Below are 22,473 nucleotides of genomic sequence, written 5' to 3'. Positions count from 1 at the left end.
ACAACATGACCCCCACACAGTGACAGTATAGTGATGGAAAGTGCAGTTACATCCCACATTGACTCACAGGTCATCAGAGTTGTTCATTTTTCCTTTTCACCTTCTTTCAGTCCGGGCCATCATGAAGACTTCTGTGAGCCATGATTTGTCCCCACAGCATCTGTCAGACAAACACTTTAGGTTCCACGCTTCTCCAGCAGTCTATACACCTGTCACCTCTATCCCATACCCCATCCATAGTGCCCCAAACATGAATAGTTTCCCTTATTACAGACCCGCACAGAAATTAGCCCCTTCTGACCCTCTACGGTGTATACATTTTCCTTTTTTGTCTGGACACTTAAAAAGATCCCTTCTGCACCTATAAACTATGATAAACCCTATTCTATGCCCCCAAATAGTCACAATCTCCCCCTCCTACCCTCCTATACCACCAAGTAAGAGTAATCCCGCCATCCTGTGCCACCAAGTAACAGTAATCACGCCATCCTGTGCCCCCAAGTAGCTGTAATCCCCCATCCTGTGCCCCGAGGTAGCAATAGCTCTTCTCTGTGTCCAGAAATTGTAATAATCCTCCCTCCTGTGCCCATCAAGTAGTGATATTACCCTCTAATCTTCCTCCTGTGTCCTACCCCCAAGTAGTGGTAGCCCCTTCTCATGTTCTTTTGTAATGAATAAAAAAAAACCCAACAAGTTATTCACCTCTTCAGTCGTTCCCACAGTCGCTGTTTTGCCCGACCACTCAACGAATGACTTGCTGACACAGCCTCTGCAGTCCGAGGAGGGTCCTATGCAGCTGATCCGCAGCGCAGCAGCGGGAGGCTGCGGGGCTGCCTGTTACTTTAAATTAGGACACTGACATGCCCTATAACAGTAAGTTCTGGCTGCGATTGGGAACCCCTTAGCTCCTGCTGAGGGCTACTGCAGGGCTAAGGGATCACCGGACGCTGCCAGAATTTACTGTTATAGGGCATGTCAGTGTCCTAAATTAAAAGCAACAGGCCACGGCCTCCCAGCGCTGCGGATCAGCTGCCGAGGACCCTCCCTGGACTGAAGGGGCCACTTTTGAACCTGTCATTTAGTCAGCGAAGGACTGATGACATGAGTCTGGTTGTGGTCGGCCCTCAGCCCGCAACAGCTGATTAACAGGCCAGTGGCTGTGATCAGTGTCTGGCAGGTGGCTGCACACCACCTCCCCCTGGTGCTGGCAGCAGCCGCGATCAATGCCTAGCAGATGGCTGTGGCCCCAGACCGTGTGTCCCGTCCCCCCCCCCCCCCCCAGTTCTGACAGCGCCCGCAATCAGTTTCGAGTTGGCGGACCTCCCTTCCCCTGGTGTTGTGACTGCAGCCCCCCTGACAATGGCCGCGGCCCGATTGGTGTCCATTGTAAAAATATGCAGACCAGGCAGCCCCCCGGACTGGTAATCGAGGCAACCCACCGGGCATGTTCCCGGTATGCCAGATTACCAATCCAGGCCTGGATGCTAGGTACCATAGACGGGTGCTTGTTTTACTGAACATGTGTTGGTTGTATTGGACAGATGCTAGGTGCCATGGACAGGTGCTTGTTATACTAAACCGGTGTTGGTTGTATTGAAAAGATGCTAGTTACTGGGGACAGGTTCTTGTTATACTGGACAGGTGTTGGTTGTATTGGATAGATGCTAGTTACTGGGGACAGGTTCTTGTTATACTGGACAGTTGTTGGTTGTATTGGACAGATGCTAGTTACTGGGGACAGATGCTGGTTATACCGGACAGGTACTGGTAATGGTGGACATCTGCTGGTTACTGATGATAGTTGCAGGCTGCTGTAGACAAATGCAGGTTACAGGAGACAGATGCTGGTTATACTAGATGGTTGCTGGTTACTGGAAAAAGATGCTGGTCACTGGAGACAGGTGCAGGTTACAGGTAACAGGTGCTGGTTATATTAGATTAGTGGTGTTATATTGGACAGGTAGTGGTCTTATTGTACACACATTATACATTATTATGACCACGATAGTGGAACTGCTCCTCCTGTGAGGCTGTGCTTTACAATATAACCATGATGGTGGAGCTGCTCCTGTGAGGCTGTGCCATACATTATGACGATGATGGCGGAGCTGCTCCTGTGAGGCTGTGCCATACATTATGACCATGATGGCGGAGCTGCTCCTGTGAGGCTGTGCCATACAATATAACCATGATGGTGGAGCTGCTCCTGTGAGGCTGTGCCATACATTATGACGATGATGGCGGAGCTGCTCCTGTGAGGCTGTGCCATACATTATGACCATGATGGCGGAGCTGCTCCTGTGAGGCTGTGCTGTACATTATGACCATGATGGTGGAGCTGCTCCTGTGAGGCTGTTGTATACATTATGACCATGATGGTGGGTGTCTCTAGAACCTGCCTGACACTTGCTGGTCTTTTAGGGATGAGCGGACATTTCTACTTATGTACAGTATTGCCCTAGTTTGGGCTTTGGTAAAATGGCAGCTTTCAGCCATCAGCATCTTAAACATGACCTGGATGGGATCCTTCTATAGTATACTACATTGTAGGAGGACAGGATAGCTGGACATGGAATACAAATGAGAATTATCTTCTCAGATCCTGGTGTATAATGTCTGTTTAGCTTTTTGTTTCTTGTGATGGCTGCTGCTTGTGTTCAGAGGAATCACCCTGGTGCATCTGTATTTTGCTACCTTAATTGCTTGTCTTGTGGTGAGGATCTGTGTGCGCGGCGCTGATTATCCTATAAAGTGTCAATATTTGTTCAGCAGCGCAGTGTCCTGGGGATTACAGTAATGAAAAGACTCCCAGTTTTCATGCAGCCTCTTTAATTAAGTTAATTCAGACATTAGCGTATCACCGAGACTCCTAAGAGACAGATCAACACGTCCTAGAGATGCTGCATCCTTTCCAGAATGAGCAGTCAGCAGGTGTGGGGACATGGGATGGTCGGTCAGGTGCTTATTGGGGATGCTGCCGCTCTTTAGTATTGTCCACATCAGCTAAATGAGTCACTGTATTGCCAGTACATAGAATGTGATAAATTCCTTCATTTCATTTATTTGATCCCATACATGTCAGGTTACCAGCACCAGTTACCCCCTCTCTAATTCACAGATTTTATTGTACTATCCTAAAGCCATCTCTGACCAATGAATGGGCTCTGTCTGCTCTCTCCGTAGGTGAAGGAATGGTTGTGCCTAAATTGCCAGATGCAGAGGGCTCTTGGGATGGACATGACCACTGCAACCAGATCAAAGAGCCAGCAGCAGCTCCACTCTCCTCTGTCTCCTTCAATGTCTCCAGCCAAGCAGATGAAACCTCCAACTATGTCACAGTCTCTTCATCAGCTCCCACTGTCACATTCTCCTCCTCCAGCAGCAAAGCATCACCAACAGCCACCACCCTCTCAGCAGACCCCTCAGCACCACCCGCAAGCTTCTCAGCACCACCCGCAAGCTTCTCAGCACCACCCGCAAGCTTCTCAGCACCACCCGCAAGCTTCTCAGCACCACCCACAAACCACTCAGCACCACCCACAAGCCCCTCAGCACCAGTCACAGACCCCTCAGCACCACCCACAAGCCCCTCAGCACCAGTCACAGACCCCTCAGCACCACTCACAGTCCCCTTTGCACCACCCCCAGACGCCTCAGCACCTCCCACAGTCCTTTCCTCAAACTCAACAGCAGCATCGCCCCCAGCAGCCACAAGGTCAATCACAAGATCAAAGTCAAAGCCATCATACCCAGAAAGCCCAATACCAGCCCCAAGTTCAACAGAAACCACAAGCCCAAAGTAGAAATGAAATACAATCACAAGCCCAACATAAACCCCAAACTCAATACCAACCTCATGTAAAGGGTGGTGCAGACCCATCCCTTGGGAATATGCAGGTAGAGGGCTCAACCATGTCTCATCCACAAGGGAGAGCTCAACCCACACAACAAAGAGAACAAATCAGCCAAGGACAAACAAAACCCACTGCTCCTCTGGAGATGCTGAGGAATTCCCCCCAACATTCTCAAGGAAAGCCTTCCCCGGCTGAACAGAGGAAAAACCTTGGAGGTTCCCCTGCAAAAACTCCTGCAACTTCAGCCCATGGTACACAGGACCAGGCCCAGGAAGGGCTGACAGGAAAGCTGTTTGGTTTTGGGGCTTCTCTCTTGAACCAGGCAAGCACATTGATATCTGTCCCTGAACCAACCCCACAGAGTCAGCAGTCCCCAGGTAAAGTGCCTCCAAAAATAGTTTTTAGTGATGCAAGCAAGGACTTGGGCACAAAACCACAGGGGTCAGGACCTCCTGCCCCAAGCAGGGCTGAGGGGTCCCCTCTTCACAAGCCTGGGAAGAGTGAACACATTAAGCCAAAGGATGTGCCGAAGGTGGTGTGCCCACTGTGCAAAACAGACCTGAACGTGGGATCCAGTGATGCCCCCAACTATAATAGCTGCACCTCTTGTAAGAAGCAAGTGTGCAACCTCTGTGGCTTCAACCCGACTCCCCACTTGGTGGAAGTAAGTGCACTGCTTTATCCATTGGGCTTTACTGGGATGGACTTGTTATATTATTTATGTGTATATTGTGCAGGCTGAAGATGATGATAAATGCACCCATCAGAGTTTTGCTGTAGCTACTGAGAAGTATAAGAGGGATAAGTTGTCAACATAATATTCTGGCACCAAAAAGTTGTACCCTGTTTTGCACTCAATTTTGTAACTTATTACCTATCCCACAAAAAGGAGTTGGGACTTAGCAGGAGGGGGTGTTATGTCAGAAATTACTTTAAGTGTAAACGTCATTATAACTTTCTAAACCTAAATTCACAGTAGAAGTTTGCAATTTACGTTTTTATTTTATTTTATCATAGAAAACACGGGACTTCCTGTCTTCTGGCTTTTTTTTCCTGAAGAGTTTGAAAACAGGAAGTCCTGTGTATCCCAGGTCATCTCCGCTCACAGAGAAGGCAGTACATGTGTTAAGTCTCTTTTTTTCACTAAAAATCTGCCTTCAGGAGACTGGACCTGGAGTTCTGGTAAGTTCAGCTTTGTTTTACAGCATAAAAACTAAAAAATAAGTTCTGAATGTGAATTGCAAACTTGCTTTATATCACAACTACTGTTGATTTATACTTGGAAAGTTATAACCAGTGACACTTCCAGTACAAAGCTGGTATACATTTCTAGTCTGGTTCACTGACTGCATGAGACGCAACAAACTTGCAAAGAAGCTTATGCCTTGTTCAGACCTGAAGTCCATCCAGAAGGACATAGAGCAGGGAGAGGAACACACGGCAATGGGGACCTCTCCTAGCTTGGTCTCCTGATCAGTTGCTGTCTGAACACTCAGAACCCAGACGATCAAAACTTTATATGTGTGTCTCTGTGACATGTCAAAAGTTTTATGACAGCGCCTAGTTAAAACTGACATCTGAGACACCGGTGAGTACAGCTTTAGGCCAGGTTCAGACTATGTAACTGTGCGGCTGTATTTGCGGCTGTAATTGTGCGGCGGTATTTTTGGTGGTTCATGCGTACGCTGGAAAGTATAGGATATACGGCTGCACAGTGCACACTATGTATGAATCTACGGCCCTATCGTAAACGGACCCGTAAAAAATGAACAAGACCATTGTTTGCGGCTGGAGATGCGGCCGAGGATTGACAGGCGGTCCGTACGGAGTACTTCAAAAATAGCCGGCAATGATGCCGAATGCCGATGCCTCTAATAGTTAATATATTAAATTAATAAAACACATTCTCTTTGTAATAAAGTCCCTTTCGTTAATCAATAATTTAATTCTAACGAATCCATCATTTGGCAATTAAATATACTGTTAAAATAAATAGATATATAAATAAATGTATATTTATATATATATTTATTTTTTGACAGTATAATTAATTGCACAATGATGGATTCGTTAGAATTAAATTATTGACCAACGAAACTGAATTTATTTCAACGAAATTGTGTTTTATTAATTAAATATTAATTAGTACAGGAAGCTCCATAAGCCGTTAATTCATATGCCGGCAATAGAGCTTTCTGTACTAATTATCACTTTACTTTAATGAAAACATCAAATGTTTCTTCTAATTATGTTATCACAATAGCATTATTAGAAGAAACATTTAGAATTATATGTGCGCTCAGCTGATTGGCTGATCGGCTCAGCGCACATATAATGAGCCGGTCCGCAGTACAGTGACTTCATTGTGCTGCGGACCAGCGAAGAGGACACATGGGGGTGAGTATAGAGCTCTCCCCACCCCCTCCCCAGCACTGCACCCCTCCCAGCAAGGAAGGGGGGGTCAGTTAACCCCTTCCTTGCTGGGATGTGTGCAGTCTGACATCAGTCTGGCCCCCAAGGGGTTAAGGGGGATGCAATACATCCTCCCTTAACCCCTTGGGGGCCAGACTGTAAGCAGCGATCTGTAAAGATGCTGCATACTGTAAGGAGCACAACACCGCTCACAATGATGGGTGTTGTGCTCCTGTTTGTGTGTTTTTTGTGTGTTTCTCCCTTTTTGTTTTTTAGATATCTGTATCCTGGGGATTACGTCGGATTCCGTGGACTACGTCGATGACCAGCGTTTTTTTTAATGGTTTTTTTTCATAAAATGGTCAATGAGGGGTGTGGGGGTGTTTTTATTTGAATAAAAATTTTTTTTTACTTGTGTGTTGTCTTTATTTCTTTACTTTATAGACTTAGTAGTGGAAGCCGTCTAATAGACGGAATCCATTACTAAGTTGGGGCCTAGTGTTAGCCGGTATAAAATGGCTAACACTAACCCCCTATTATTACCCCAGTACCCAATGCCACCAGGGGTACTGGGAAGAGCCGGGTGCCAGTGGTCCCGCAGCATCAAAATTGGCGCTCCTGGACCGGGCGGCAGCAGGCTGGTAAGATTTAGGCTGGGGAGGGCCTAAAACAATGGCTCTTCCCACCCTGGTGTTACCAGGCTGCTGTCGTTTGGTTTTTAACCCTGCTGGTTATAAAAATAGGGGGGACCCTATGCGTTTTTTTTTTTAAATAAATAAATAATTTAAAAAAACCGCATAGGGTTCCCCCTATTTTTATAACCAGCCGGGTTAAAAACCAAACGACAGCAGCCTGGTAACACCAGGGTGGGAAGAGCCATTGTTTTAGGCCCTCCCCAGCCTAAATCTTACCAGCCTGCTGCCGCCCGGTCCAGGAGCGCCAATTTTGACGCTCCGGGACCACTGGCACCCGGCTCTTCCCAGTACCCCTGGTGGCATTGGGTACTGGGGTAATAATGGGGGGTTAGTGTTAGCCATTTTATACCGGCTAACACTAGGCCCCGACTTAGTAATGGATTCCGTCTATTAGACGGCTTCCACTACTAAGTCTATAAAGTAAAGAAATAAAGACAAGACACAAGTAAAAAAAATTTTTTATTCAAATAAAAACACCCCCACACCCCTCATTGACCATTTTATTAAAAAAAAACATAAAAAAAACGCTGGTCATCGACGTAGTCCACGGAATCCGACGTAATCCCCAGGATACCGATATCTGAAAAACAAAAAGGGAGAAACACACAAAAAACACACAAACAGGAGCACAACACCCATCATTGTGAGCGGTGTTGTGCTCCTTACAGTATGCAGCATCTTTACAGATCGCTGCTTACAGTCTGGCCCCCAAGGGGTTAAGGGAGAATGTATTGCATCCCCCTTAACCCCTTGGGGGCCAGACTGATGTCAGACTGCACCCATCCCAGCAAGGAAGGGGTTAACTGACCCCCCCTTCCTTGCTGGGAGGGGTGCAGTGCTGGGGAGGGGGTGGGGAGAGCTCTATACTCACCATCCGATGTCCCGATGTTGTCTCTTCGCTGGTCCGCAGCACAATGAAGTCACTGTACTGCGGACCGGCTCATTATATGTGTGCTGAGCCGATCAGCCAATCAGCTGAGCGCACATATAATTCTAAATGTTTCTTCTAATAATGCTATTGTCATAACATAATTAGAAGAAACATTTGATGTGTTCATTAAAGTAAAGTGATAATTAGTACAGAAAGCTCTATTGCCGGCAATATGAATTAACGGCTTATGGAGCTTCCTGTACTAATTAATATTTAATTAATAAAACACAATTTCGTTGAAATAAATTCAGTTTCGTTGGTCAATAATTTAATTCTAACGAATCCATCATTGTGCAATTAAATATACTGTCAAAAAATAAATATATATATAAATATACATTTATTTATATATCTATTTATTTTAACAGTATATTTAATTGCAAAATGATGGATTCGTTAGAATTAAATTATTGACCATGAAAGGCACTTTATTACAACGAAAATGTGTTTTATTATTTTAATAGATTAACCATGAGAGACATCGGAAAACTGCAGAGGATCGCAAACCCCGGTAATAGCAATTCATGTAAACTGTTTCCCTGCTTTCCCAGATGCATCCAGAGGTGTTTGCATCACTTTCTTAAGATTTTATTTGTTATTTTTAGTTCAACCAGATTTCAAAGTAAATGACCGTATGTTTTGAGCCGCATGTCTATTTTTTCCCACGGCCGGAGTTTCATCTGCACATTTACAGCCACATAAAAAATACAGCTGCACAGTTACATAGTGTGAACCTAGCCATAGAGTAAGATGCAGGATGTAGAGTACAGGATTTGTAATGTAATTCATGTACACAGTGAATAATTGTGAGTGCAGCTCTGGCTGTAATTCTGCCACATGCAAGGATAGAAGTAACTTCAGTAAATGTGTGGGTGCCAGCTGAGGGAAGTAGTCTAAACCTGTGTCTAGGCACCTAGATCAGTGCTATGTTTTTGTTCCCCTCCTTCCGAGCTGGTGGGAGTTTTTGTATGGTCATGGTACTATCAAACAATAAGCCTCATCTGGCAGGAGGCTGGCTGTGCGCTCCCAGGACTCAGCTGATTATTATGTGTTCAACAATGAGAGGGAAATTGCTCAGAAATCACCATTCTTCAAACAAAACAAAATAATTGCGCAAATTCCTATCCATTCCTGGTCCTCCCTCAAAATCAACTGATTGTCTACTGTTAAGAGATGGGTTCTAAGCTGCTGACTTCAGGGGTGTGAACATCAGGACACAGGCAGAGAAAAATGATCTTTACTCATCAGCTTAAAACATATCTTAAAGAGGTACTCCTATCCCGTAAGGATGTCTTCACAGCCCACTCTGGCACCCTTAGGCCATGTTCACACAACGTATATTTTCGTAAAAATACGGCCGTTGTTGCCAAGTGCAACAAAGGCCATGATTATTACGAAAATATATGTTACCTGGCCTCATAGTATACGCTCCGACTGGGATTTCTCGCAGCTCCGTAGAAAACTGACAAGCCTGACAACTGAAAACCCTGTCAGTGCACACTATTGGCTGAGCGGTGACTGTGTACATCATGCGTCATACTCCTGTGACATGCAGAGGTTCATTGACTTTCCTGCTGTTGCATCATTTCTTTTACTCCAGCCACTTACATATCTGCAGTCCTTATGGATTAGTTTATTAGTTAGTGGTATATACCCCAGGTTTTTCCACCATTGTTGTCATTAGTGATAGCTCTGGGATATTTTTCTCTTTATAAGATGCACTTTTTTCCTCTCAGAGTGGGGTCAGAGAGAGGTCTTATAAAAGGAAGTTGAAGTCATTGGCACCACATTTTTTAATACTTACCACATCTGAAGCTGTTTAACCCTCTCCATGTGGGTGCCCGGGGGGGTTGTGCATATGCTGAAAGCACTGCCCTCCATCTCAGTTGTGCCAGTTGTCACTGTGCCTGCGCCACTGAGATGGAGGATATACATCGGCCCTTGTGCAGCCCCATAATTGGATCTTATCGCTGGACACAGCAGAGGGTTAAACAGCTGGAAACCCATTTACAGCTTTACATGTGGTAAATATCAAGGGGAGGAGGGGTTGGTGATGCCGGTCACTTAAAGGGAACTCCAGGTAGAGGTTAACACATTACTTACCTGTCTATCACAGTTTTGAAACTACCAAAAATCCATTTGTTTGGGGGGGGGTTCTCTGTTTTGTGTTTCTGTTCTTTCTGGTTTGGCATTTCCCAGAATGCAATGCTTTCCCTCATGTGATCATCACAGCCCCCACCCATTACAATCAGTAAAATTAGTGCTGCACCTGCGTCTGGCTGGTCAGAGATGGTGGATCACTCAGGGGATTGGGTTATCCAGCCAAGCCTCCTGTGACATCATGCCCTGCCCCCTGTATGCATCATCAGCAAACACACACAATGTGAGACAGAGGCATGTAAGATTTGTCTCCTAGGGGGGGATAGCAGCAGGAGCAGGAGACAATGTGAATTGGCACAGGGGCCATTTTTTTTCACTTCCTGGATTTCTATCGGCTACTAGTGTGGAAGAACTGTACAGATACAGTAATACATTGTATAGACACATCTATATAACTTTTAATGTACTTTTAATAGAAAACAAGTTTTTCTTATGCGGAGTTCCTCTGCAAACTTCACCTCTAAAGTCCATGCTTGTTATGATGTTGCAGGAGCTGGGGGGGGGGGGGGTGATCCGACTTCCCTCTCTGTGTCTCAGGTGCGGCGAGGGAAGGTAAAGAGAGGGAGACTTCACTTCCCTACTGCACCTGTGCCACTGAGAGGCAAGAAATGGCTCCTGTAGCACATCTAGATCATCCCCCCAGCCCCTTCAACATCATAAGGGCCATGGATTTCAGCACTAGATGGTGGCGGGGAAAGGATTAAAGGGCCAGAAACAACACTGACCCCGAATTATCAAAAGGAACATGTGGTATTGCAAACTCTAACAAGAAAAAAAAAACAAAAAACCTTCCCTAACCTTACTGTCGACCCTGTCCCAATGCTGTACCGTATTGCTGTCCCTTAGTGTACCAGATCATCGCCCCTGTTGCTGTACATTAAATTTGAAGAATTTGCTGTTAAACTTCTAAACCCTATACCATCCTAAATGTAAAAGGACCTTTACCAAATAATGCATAACATTATGCCCACTTTTTGGTTCTAAATATTTTTTTCAGATTTCCGTTCTCTAAAACCCAGGTGCGTCTTATCACCAGGTCCGTCTTATAAAGCGAAAAATACGGTATCTCATGAATCTACCCCAAAACAGACAGTAAAGATTAGATGTGAATGGTGTTACAATGGTGGGCATTCATCATGTGATACTGTAAAAGAATGCAGACATCTGATTAGTTGTGGTGGATGATTTGGCATCTTGTTGTGGTGAATGATCTCCTACAGTATAACAAGAGAAAACTTGCAGCTTTTCTGCAGAGAAAGTATCGCTCTTTGTTGTTGCATTCTGAGAACGTGGTGAACAGAGAGCAGGATGGTGACTCCTGTAAACACAATCTGGCATCAGATACAGCAAAACAAAAATACCCACTATAAATAGCAAAAAACCACAGGTGCAGATAGATCTAAAGCAGCCACGCGTTTCCTGACAGAGCATCAATTAACCCTTTCTATAAACTGGGAATAAAAATATATCAGTGCTCAGAGGCCTTCAGATAAATACCCTCCAAAGTGACTGGGCATAAATAAAATGTTAACTTGCACCTACTACTTATCCTCTGTGCTGCTGTTTTATGTATCTCTACTGCCTAGTATATACCTAGAGGTAGGATTGCTGTAACAGTCTGACTGCAGCAGCTTCTGCTGCTCTCATCTCTTTCTTTCTGGTTGTCCACATTAAGCCAATCTTCTTGTCATGATGATGTCATCAGGTTATGACATCACACATGGCCTTGTACATGTTCTTTATATATCTAACCCCCACTATTTTTCCATGGCTCTTCTCATATTGGCTACTCTGCTGCTATTCTGAAATAAGGGAATTAACAGAAATAAACCGGTTTGTGGATTAGGAGCCACTTTAAATCCTAAAGAAGAAAAGTGTCCTGTGGGGACCCTGACTACAGTAAAGCCAGAGCCCCAGCACATGACTGAATACAACTGCTGTAGACATGGGGAGAATAGATGGTGAGTTCCTGGGATCATAGCTCATAGGAGTGATACATTGTGTGCAAGATAGGAAGATTAGCTTCTTTGGTCAGGGATGACTTTGTTTTTGGCTCTGGATTATTAAGGTTTGGTATTATAACCCATGAAGGGAGGCTCCAGAGAGGAGGAACCCTTATTATGTCTGGAATTAGGAGGCTGTTGATATCCACAATCAGTTTTATATGGATTATTGACCATTTGTTGGATGAATACTTCTGCAGAAAAGCTTCTACAGTGTATCCAGAGAAAGGGGTTAACTCCATATAGATAGAAAGTCCTCGTGTTATGTAGCATGCAGTGTCCTGTGCTCTGCACCACTGGGGGGCCCTATATGAAGGCTCTGGAGCTTTGGTGACAGATGGATCACAGCATGAGCCCCCTTACTGTCTACATCGGCTAATGATGTGAAATGTCAGAAATGGAAGTCACAAGAACATATTACCCTTACCCTGCTGTGCATCAGTCTATTATCAGGCTGCCACTAGCCCGATATATATGTTTAGTGATAAACAAAGGCCACAAATAGGATTTATATCTACATACAGCCCATACTGCTCAGACCAGTCCAAAGGGCCGTGCAAGGGCCCTAGGGACACTTCTCAGGTGTGTGATAGATAAATACCATGGCTCTTTCTACACCATCAGGCATCCAGTAGCAGGATCTGTGGGTGATTTCTGAAGTGACCTACAAGATGCACTGGTACCTGGGGGTGATTGGTAACTGGATCATGAAGAATGAGTTCACCTGGTAATGAGTTCACAGGACTAGGTGGTGGGGACCATTCTATTTTGACTTTCACCAGAACAGTGATGTGAAGACAATGACAGTGACAGTGATGGTGATGATACTAATAGGGATGATGGTGGTGATAGTGAGTGCTCACATCTGTCATATTTATTGATGTTCTGACCTTTTTGGATCAGGTATAGCGCTCACAGCTAAATTTTCCTCTCCGTTAAATCCCACACAGTGACGTTCAATTCCCCAACCCTGGTTGTGTAATCCATTTACTTGGCTGTAATTAACGGCTTGAACTGAGTTATCCTGGAGCTGTCGCCGATGATTGAATTAACTTTCTCTGCCAGGTGCCTGGGGAGCTATAGTAATCTATAGTGTGATCTGTGATAAATCCATCCCTAGCCATCTCCAACATTAACACCTTTATGCTTCACCTGTTCCTTGTAGAGACATCCAGATATTACCATTTTCATGTCCCCTTTACTTCCCCTGGGGAATTATTGAAATATTATCTCCTCTTTGTTTCTTCCCTTGCATCTGTATAGACAGACATATTTTAGGTAGTGTGCCTTCTTCCTCAGCCCTCTTTGGCTATGCCCATCCTGGCCAAGTTTTAACACCTTCATTTACAGTCTTTTCCCTCTGTATTTATATGTATATCTCTGACACTTCTACATTTTTGGTTCCCCTTCTTTCCCTGTATGCAGGAGCTCCAGAGTGGTCTCTCTCTTCTTATTCTTTCAGATTAATACATTGCACCTTCACTCCCTTTCTGATACCTTTCAAGAACTCTTGGTGTCCTGTAGTCAGAGTTCCATAGAATTATAATGAAAGGATAAGTCATGTTATGTTCAAACATTCTATAAGGCCCTATCGTGCCCAAAGGAGTTTTGTTGATCCTTGTAATTGTGGACTACATGGATTTTGTCAGTGTATTGAGTGTAACACAACCTTCAATCTCATTACTGAGGGCTGAATCTGATTATGAGACAAGAGCAATCACATCACATCCACAGCTCCTTCTAGCTATATCAGTTTTATGTTCCAGCATCTGTAATATAGCTCAGTGCTTCGTATAGCTCAGGCTGGGTCAATGCTCATCATTCTATATCCATTACCTATAAGTGTATACTGAGCAGACCATAAATAATTCATTTGTTACAATCACAAATCATAAAAGTCGAGTGGTCCTTGAATTGTTTTTCTTGTTATCAATGATCATTGAATTGTCTTCCTCATCAACAATGGTCACAAAATTGTCTTCCCCATGATCATTGGTCACTGAATTGTCTTCCTCATCAACAAAGGTCACTGATTTGCCTTATTTATCAACAGTGGTCACTGAATTGTCCTTGTCATGATCAGTGGTCTCTGAATTGTCTTCCCCATTATCATTAATCACTGAATTGTCTTCTTCATAATTAGTTGGCACTGAATTGTCTTCTTCATCAACAATGATCACTAAATTGTCTTCCTCTTTATCACCGGTCACTGAATTGTCTTCCACATTAACAATGGTCTCTGAGTTGCCTCCCTTATCAACAATGGCCACTGAATTTTGTTCCAATGGTCTTAAGATCGTCTTCCTCATAAGCAATGGTCACTGAATTTCCTTCCTCATCAACAATGGTCACTTTATTGTTTTCCAATTGTGCAGATATGGTTCCCAGCTGCATCCTTAAAATCTACTGTGCAGCTCCTGGAGCATACCAGCCCCATCTGTAGCAGTAGCTTTAGATTGAGGAAAAAGTAGTTTTATTGCATCTAACGGGTCGGTCTGCCTGTCATTCATCCCCGCCCTTCGCCCAAATGACTCGTTGCCGCGTCTCTCCCAGCCTCGCATGCTGTAATGAAATTACTTTTTCCTCCGAAGTAAACTTATACTACTGACAATGATTTCCCATCTTTTCTGAGAAGGTACCTACTGTAGCTCTTTGTCCTATAGTTTTCTATGTCTTGCAGAACTTGATCATATATTTGCTCTTGCAAAATCCTATAAATCCTAGAGATTACGTGTCTACTGCCCCTTAACTTCCTAATATTGTTTTCTTTGCTATGTGTTACTCTAATTATTTTTCTCCTGCGTTTTTCAAATGCATTTTTTACCCGCAAATATTTGAATTTGTGACTCCAATCAGATTCTACGCCCTGGCAAAGCTGGGGGGGGGGGTCAGAGGGGGGCCGCGCAGCAACCACACTCTGAACTGCCGCAATCCCGGGTGCTAACTGCAGCCCGGGACCACAGCAATTAAAGTGCATGGTCCGATTCGCTAATTAGCCATTGAAATGCAGCCGTCAAACAGCTGCATTTTTCAGGCTGTTTGCCCCCATGCCTGGTGTGCTAGTGGCGGGTCCCCCTAATAAATCACCCCCTCTATTTTATAAATATAAATAAACATATTTGGTATCGCCGTGTGTATAAGCGCCCAAAATAATAATAATAATAATAATTTTTATTTATATAGCGCCAACAGATTCCGCAGCACTTTACAATTCTGGGGTTACATACATAGACAAAAATCAGACATTACAGAGATATACATATAGTTATCCATACATGAGGAGTGAGGGCCCTACTCGCATGCATCAGCTTACAGACTATTAGGAGGGGGAGCGAGACAAAATGGCAGAGAGGCAAAGTCCTTCCTTTTTAGCATGGTCCGGCCATCTTTATAAATAAGGCAGTGCTGTTAAAGGTGGGTAAACCAGTCACCAACCAATGCCTGACTGCTACAGGTCTAAGTGCTTAAATGCCTGGCGTATGTATTTGCTGGAGGGAGGGGGGCAATTTAGGAAACCTGGTAAGCCTGTTTGAACAGATGTGTATTGAGGGCACGTTTTAAGCTTTGGGTATTGGAGGCAAGTCTGACAGTCTTGGGTAATGCATTCCATAGAACTGGTGCAGCTCGGGTGAAGTCCTGGAGATGGGAGTGAGAGGTGCGGAATTAAGGTGGATGTTAGTCGTAAGTCATTAGAGGAGCGTAAGGCATGGGTAGAGCGGTAGACAGAGATGAGGGAGGAGATATAGGGAGGTGCAGCACTGTGGAGAGCTTTATGTGTGAGCAGGAGGACTTTGTATTGTATCCTGTGTTTAATAGGGAGCCAGTGTAGTGACTGGCACAGGGGGGAGGCATTGGTATAGCGGCTGGACATGGAGATGGGCCTGGCTGCTGTATTGAGAATGGACTGGAGAGAGAAGAGTTTAGAGGAAGGAAGGCCGATTAGTAGGGAATTGCAGTAGTCAAGACGGGAATGAATCAGAGTGGCAGTAAGAGTTTTAGCAGATTCAACAGTAAGGAAGGGACGGATTTTTGATATGTTTTTTAGATGCAGATTACAGGAATGTGAAAGAGATTCAATATGAGGAGTGAAGGAGAGATCTGAGTCAAACATAACCCCAAGGCAGCGGGCTTGCTGAGTAGGTTGAGTTTTAGGAATAGGGAGGACATAGCGTTAGAGACGGCAGACAGACAGTTACTGGTGTCCTGTAAAAGAGCGGGGGTGATATCACCGGAGGAGGTATACAGCTGGGTATCATCTATATTAAATTATCACATTCCTGATCTCGCACGGTAAACGGCGTAAGTGCAAAGAAATTCCAAAATGCAAAATTGCGCATTTTTGGTCACAACATATCCAGGATTTGTTTGGTCACAACAAATCCAGAAAGAAAAGTTATCAAAAAGTTGCATAAACGCACACAAGGTACCAACAGAAATGACAGATGATGGCGCAAAAAATGGCACCTCACACAGCCTCATAGACCAAAAAATAAAAGCGTTATAAGGTAAGGTAATAGAGCAATATTAAGGAACAGTCATTTTAGGTTTTACTTTTTTAATAAATAAAAGTTACACAATTTACATATTGTTGTAATCGTACTAACTTGAGAAACATGTATAATATGTCGGTTTTATCCTAGGGCAAACGGTGTAAACACAAAACCCCCTTAAATAAAAAAAAGTGTTTTAATTTTTAAGTTCACCACACATATAATCTTTTTCTGTTTTCACAGCATACTTTATGCAAAAATTAGATCTGTCATTGCAAAGTACAATTAGAGGCGCAAAAAATAAGGGCTCATGTGGGTCTCTAGTTGAAAAAATGCAAGCACAAGGAAGAAAGCGAAAAATGGAAATTGGCCCGCTCCTTAAGGGGTTAAAATTATCCCATATTACTGTGAAATCTGTATTTAATTCTACATATTCTCTTTACTCCTTTCCATACTTCTGTGTGTAAAAATCAAACCAATCTTTCCCCAACTTTACACTAGTGTTTACCAACCTTTTCCACCTCAGGGCACCCCTACCAAATAGTGTTCTACAAAATACAAAAACGCCATTCAGTGACTCACAGGTGACATCTTCTTTGATCTGCGTGGTTCACTTTCCCTTTTCCCAGATCACTATGACAATTTCTTCCAGCTACAATTCATCTCTTTAGTACCTGCCAGTACCTGCAGACAGAACATTAAAATGAGCGGTGCATCCCTAAAAGCTGAGCGAACACACCTTCTAAGGATGCTTAAAGTTACCACCGGGATCCTGTAGCACACCTGGCGGGTTCTGGGGGCACCCCGATTGGGAACTGCTGCTTTACATTAATAAGTAGGAATTTAAATGAATAAAATTGTTGTATTAAATCTTTTCACACAGAAATATATATATATATATATATATATATATATATATATATATATATTAATCTGCTTAGCTCTGCTGTATAACATGATTCTGATAGATTGGACAGCATAATCATGGGGACAGGTTCCCTTTAAAGATCTCAGGAAATTGTAAAACCATTTAAAGTGACACTGCATTCTGACATCATACCCTATTTCATAGCATACGTCATGGTGCTTGTTCAAGTATAAAGTGTCCTTTTATCAACTGCAGATTGTATTAAGTGGGCGTGGCCTCTCAGCATAAGCACCACTTAGCCCCGCCCACAACGGTGCCGTTGGCCCCTTTCAGCCAGCCTGTTCCAATGGCCAACGAGGGGGCGGGGTCAACTGTGGCGTTGTGGGTGTGGCTAAGTGGCGCTAATGCCACGAGGCCCCGCCCGCTTAACTCAATCTGCAGTTGATAAAAGATGACTTTTTACTTTAACAAGCACCATGACGTATGATATAAAATAAAGTATGAAAAACGCTAAATTTACCCTTTACACCTGTGTAGAGATGTCAAAATGCACAAAGAAGGTGACAGTGTCACTTTAATGTAAATGCATCTGCATGTAATTGAGAACATCAGTAAACCTTATGACCATCTATGACCATCTTTTGGATTGCAAAATATAATAAATGCGACCATACCTTTTGGCCATCACACCTCCAAGATCCCTGGTGTTCTTCTACACTCTGCTTGCTTCCTGGAGCTGCCGCTGTAGCCTCAGAGCGGGTCTCTGAACTGACAAGTCGCTAAGCCAATCACTGGCCAGGTCCGCCATAGCTGAGCTGCCTGTCAGTTCAGAGATCTGCTCTGAAGCTACAGTGGTGGCTCTGGGAAGCAAGCAGAGGAAAGAAGAGCACCAGGGAGCATTGAGAGGTAATGGATACACTTCATTATTTTCTTTTACACAGTCATCAGCCGTCGGCTGCCCACCGCTATTACACTTAGTGCTGCGTGGTCGGCAGCTGAAGATTTAAAGTCAGGACCAAAAGACACAATCAGACAATGATCGTTTTAATCGGCTAATCATTGTCTCTATTACACAGAGCCATAATTGGCTGAATCAACCTGATTCTGCCAATTATCGCTCCATGTAAACGGTGAGGTTCTGACAAACCTGTGACTCCAGCTTTATGAACACTAAAATACAGCAGCACATTACATTCTGACATCGGCCCATCAGATCAGCTGCAGATGTTCAGGTTCATGCACAAGATGAATTAAGAAGAATTTATTGTAAAGGAGGATGAGGTTCACTGATCAGGTATCTTTCTGGTTGTCATTTTGATTATACTTTTTGGAGCCAACATCATCTCATCCAAACAGCCATAAATTGTACAATCAGTCTATATACCGTAAACTACTGTATATCGACAAAAGTATTGGAACAGACCTCTTAAACATTGTTTCATTCAGTCCCATTGCCACAGGAGTATAAACCCAAGCCTTTACAAGGATCTGTGAAAGAATGGATCGTTCTACAAAGATTACTGAATTACAGCACAATACTTCCATAGTATGCGTTTTTCCACTTTCAGCTGAATTGTATTGTTGTATAGGAAGTATACTTACTGCCCCTAACCATGCAGTGTGAAGTAATATAAAGCCCAGCACTCCTTAAAGGGGAATTCCAGGTAGAGGTTAAAAAAATGAAACTTCTATAGAAGCATAACACATTACTTACCTGTCTATCCCAGTTTTGAAACTACCAAAAATCCATTTGTTGGGGGGGGGGGGGGGGGGGTTCTCTGTTCTGTTCTTCTTGGTTTGGCATTTCCCAGAATGCAATGCTTTCCCTCATGTGATCATCACAGCTCCCACCCACTACAATCAGTAAAATTAGTGCAGCACCTGCTTCTGGCTGGTCAGAGATGGTGAATCACTCAGGGGATTGGGGGATCCACATGACATCACGCCCTGCCCCCTGTCTGCATCATCAGCAAACAAACACAATGTGAGACAGGCATGTAAGATTTGTCTCCTAGGGGGGGATAGCAGCAGGAGCAGGAGACAATGTGAATTGGCACAGGGGCCATTTTTTTTCACTTCCTGGATTTCTATCAGCTACCAGTGTGGCAGAACTGTACAGATACAGTAATACATTATATAGACGCATCTATATAACTTTTAATGTACTTTTAATAGAAAACAAGTTTTTCTTATCCGAAGTTCGCCTTTAAGATGAAAATCCTTTTGTATTTAAAGGGGTTATCCAGCACTACAAAAACATGGCCACTTTTCCCCCTACTTTTGTCTCCAGTTTGGGTGGGGTTTTGAAATTCAGTTCCATTGAAGTAAATGGAGCTTAATTGCAAACCGCACCTGAACTGGAGACAACAGTAGGGGGAAAAGTGGGCATGTTTTTGTAGCGCTGGATAACCCCTTTAAATACAAAAGCATCAAAAGCTTAGTACTTGGTACTCTGCAGACATATTTTGAGATGAACCCTTTTGATCACTGAATTTAGTGAGTTCAGTACAGTGCACTATTAAACATGTCTGAAAGTTACTTGCACTTTGCACGAGCCATCCTTGTAACACTTTAGTAATAAATAAAGAAGTATTTTCAGCTTAAGGAGTGCTGTACTTTATGTTGGATTCATAATTGGGAGAGGCCACCAAGTATCTTCACATTTTAGATCAAATTAAGTATATTCCATTTAAGGAGTGCTGGACTTTACTCCGGATTTATAATTGGGAGGAGCCACAAAGAATGCCAAAAAAGCGCTGTACTCGGCTCTTTCCGTCGCTCCATAGGAATGAATAGAGCTGCGGATCACATGCTGACCCGGGGCTCTGTTTATAACAGAGCCCCGGGGTCTGATGCGGAGATTTATAACAGGCGGTGTCTGATGCGGAGATTGCCAGGGGGTTCTACTTTTCCCCTATCCTGCTCGCTTTACAGGTGATGGGTTATACATACCAGTTGATGGATGATGCATACAGTGTATGCATCACTGCTCACTTCTACATTAAAAAAAAATGCAGACTTTCAAGATTGACAGTTCATCAAACCCCTAACACCCGCTCATGGAAGAAGTAAAAGAACCCATGCACTATAGACAAAAGGTGGCTGAACTCGGCGACTGTCTAAAGCAGTGCTTCTCAAATCCAGTCCTCAGGTCTCATCAACAGGTGATGTTTTGAGGATTTCCTTAGTATTGCACAGGTGATATAATTATACTCAGTGTATCAGGTATTCTCACAGGTGTCCTTTGTATGGGAAATCCTCAAAACATGACCTGTTGGTGAGGCCTGAGGACTGGAATTGAGAAGCCCTGGTCTAAAGTGTATGGTGGCTTCTGCCCTCCCCTGACAAATAATGTCAGGAGACAAGAATCAGGCATGTTAGATTTCATCTATTTCCAGAAAAGAGATAAGCTAACATGAGAGCTTTCTGGTTGAGGGCTGCCTCTCCCTATAGAGGACACATGAATGCTCAGCAATGGCGAAAGTTTGTGTGGGGTTTTGGGGAGCGATAACTGTTGACTGTTTTTTATGGACATAGAGGTTTTAACGGACAGCACCCCCCAAAATAAAAGTAATATAACTTTATTAAAGCAAAGTATTTAATATTAATTTAGTTGGTACCAAACCACTTGTATCGTTGGAGAGCCACATTCAATCCAAGCCCTGTTCCATTGTCCGTTTTTCTGCTGATGCCTTTGTTTTCCTAAAAAACATCTTTTATTTTGTCTGCGCTGTGTCTAAGAGGCGGGGCCTGGAGCATCCGTGCCCTAGGCCCTCATCGTCTCTCGGGTTTTACTCCCTGCCCTGCTTCTCTAAAGTGATGCCCCTGGGCTCGCTGAAGAGGCCCAGCTCCTTTGCTCTAGGCTACCTTGTCATTGCAATGGAAGAGAATGAAACCAGCTCAGCACCTGGACGCAACCACTCTGCATGGGCCCGCACTCCAAACGCATGTAAGTTAGTTAGAAAATAGTCACCTGGGTGCAGCAATGCAGTGCTAAATTCCTTTATTTTAGTGATCCATAAGAACAATGGAGACACATATGCTGCTTGCCCAGGATAACAGCATTATCCCGAACTGGGGATATAGCAAAAGGTCTTGTGCAATTCATTCATGCACTGAGATTCTTCCTTGCACACATTATCTGCTGTTTGGTCTAAACACAGCTGGTATATTCAACAAACTTTGTTTCTTTAAGGGTATGTTCACATCTCGTTTTTGGCCCCACATGGCTACATGTCAGGAATCAGTGAAAAAAGGATGCTGACGTGCAGCCTGGAGTACGGCCGATGGCCACATTGACTTGAAGGAACAGGATGGAGTCATTATGTGACTATGCTCTGCTCATTTACTGGACGTAAACTGCCCCGATGTGGGGCCAAAAACGAGATGTGAACATACCCTAACATGTGACATATTTCACGTTTGGGATTGGCCATTTGTGGTCTTTTAATCATTGCACACCCATATTGCTTTAGACCTGACTAAGCATGCATGCGCCAAACGCATCGTCAAGCTAGAGTGTTGCCCTGAGTGGGTTCTATTTTAATCTAAACATGGAATAAAGTTTAATATTTTAACAGTTTTTCTACCCTTGGATGTGCCAAATCAACACCCTTCTTCTTGGAAATTTGACTATTTTCTACCTTGTCATTGGGCCTAATACTTCTTCTGTGTTGGAACCTGTCACTTCTGTCTCCAGAGAGGTACGGGCTCCAGTTTGCAGTAATTCTTACCATGCATGCACCATACAAGTGACATGTCCCCGTGATGACAAGGTAGCCTAACGGACCACAGGACAGGGTTTGGATTAAACATGGCTATCCAGCAGTACCAGCGGTTTGGAAGGGAAAGGGGGGGGGGGGGGTTTGCAGGGGGATTTACATTCGCTTCAAGCTGTGTAAATCAATATAAATGAAACTTTACTCAGCATAAAATCCTCTGCATATACAGTCAGTGGAATATACCGTTAGGCGGTACATGCTGCACTGGTCGCTAAACCCACCACATTGCTTATCTCTATTGGGTCATTATAAAGGCTTGTACACTTCAGCTTACCTGAA

General features: G+C 43.8%; 1 protein-coding gene across 1 annotated transcript in view; it reads left to right on the top strand.

Moving 5' to 3' along the window:
• BSN (bassoon presynaptic cytomatrix protein) overlaps positions 1-22,473 on the top strand; it is a 178,297-nt gene that overhangs the window by 52,857 nt on the left and 102,967 nt on the right. Inside the window, exon 3 of the mRNA XM_069966489.1 lies at positions 3,184-4,518. Within this exon, the coding sequence (XP_069822590.1) occupies positions 3,184-4,518 (1,335 nt within the window). The remainder of the gene's footprint in view (positions 1-3,183; positions 4,519-22,473) is intronic.

The sequence above is a fragment of the Dendropsophus ebraccatus genome, chromosome 4, assembly GCF_027789765.1.
Source record: "Dendropsophus ebraccatus isolate aDenEbr1 chromosome 4, aDenEbr1.pat, whole genome shotgun sequence".
Lineage (NCBI taxonomy): Eukaryota > Metazoa > Chordata > Amphibia > Anura > Hylidae > Dendropsophus > Dendropsophus ebraccatus.
The sequence above is the reverse complement of the archived record's forward strand: the minus strand, read 5'-3'. Positions and strand labels throughout refer to the sequence as shown.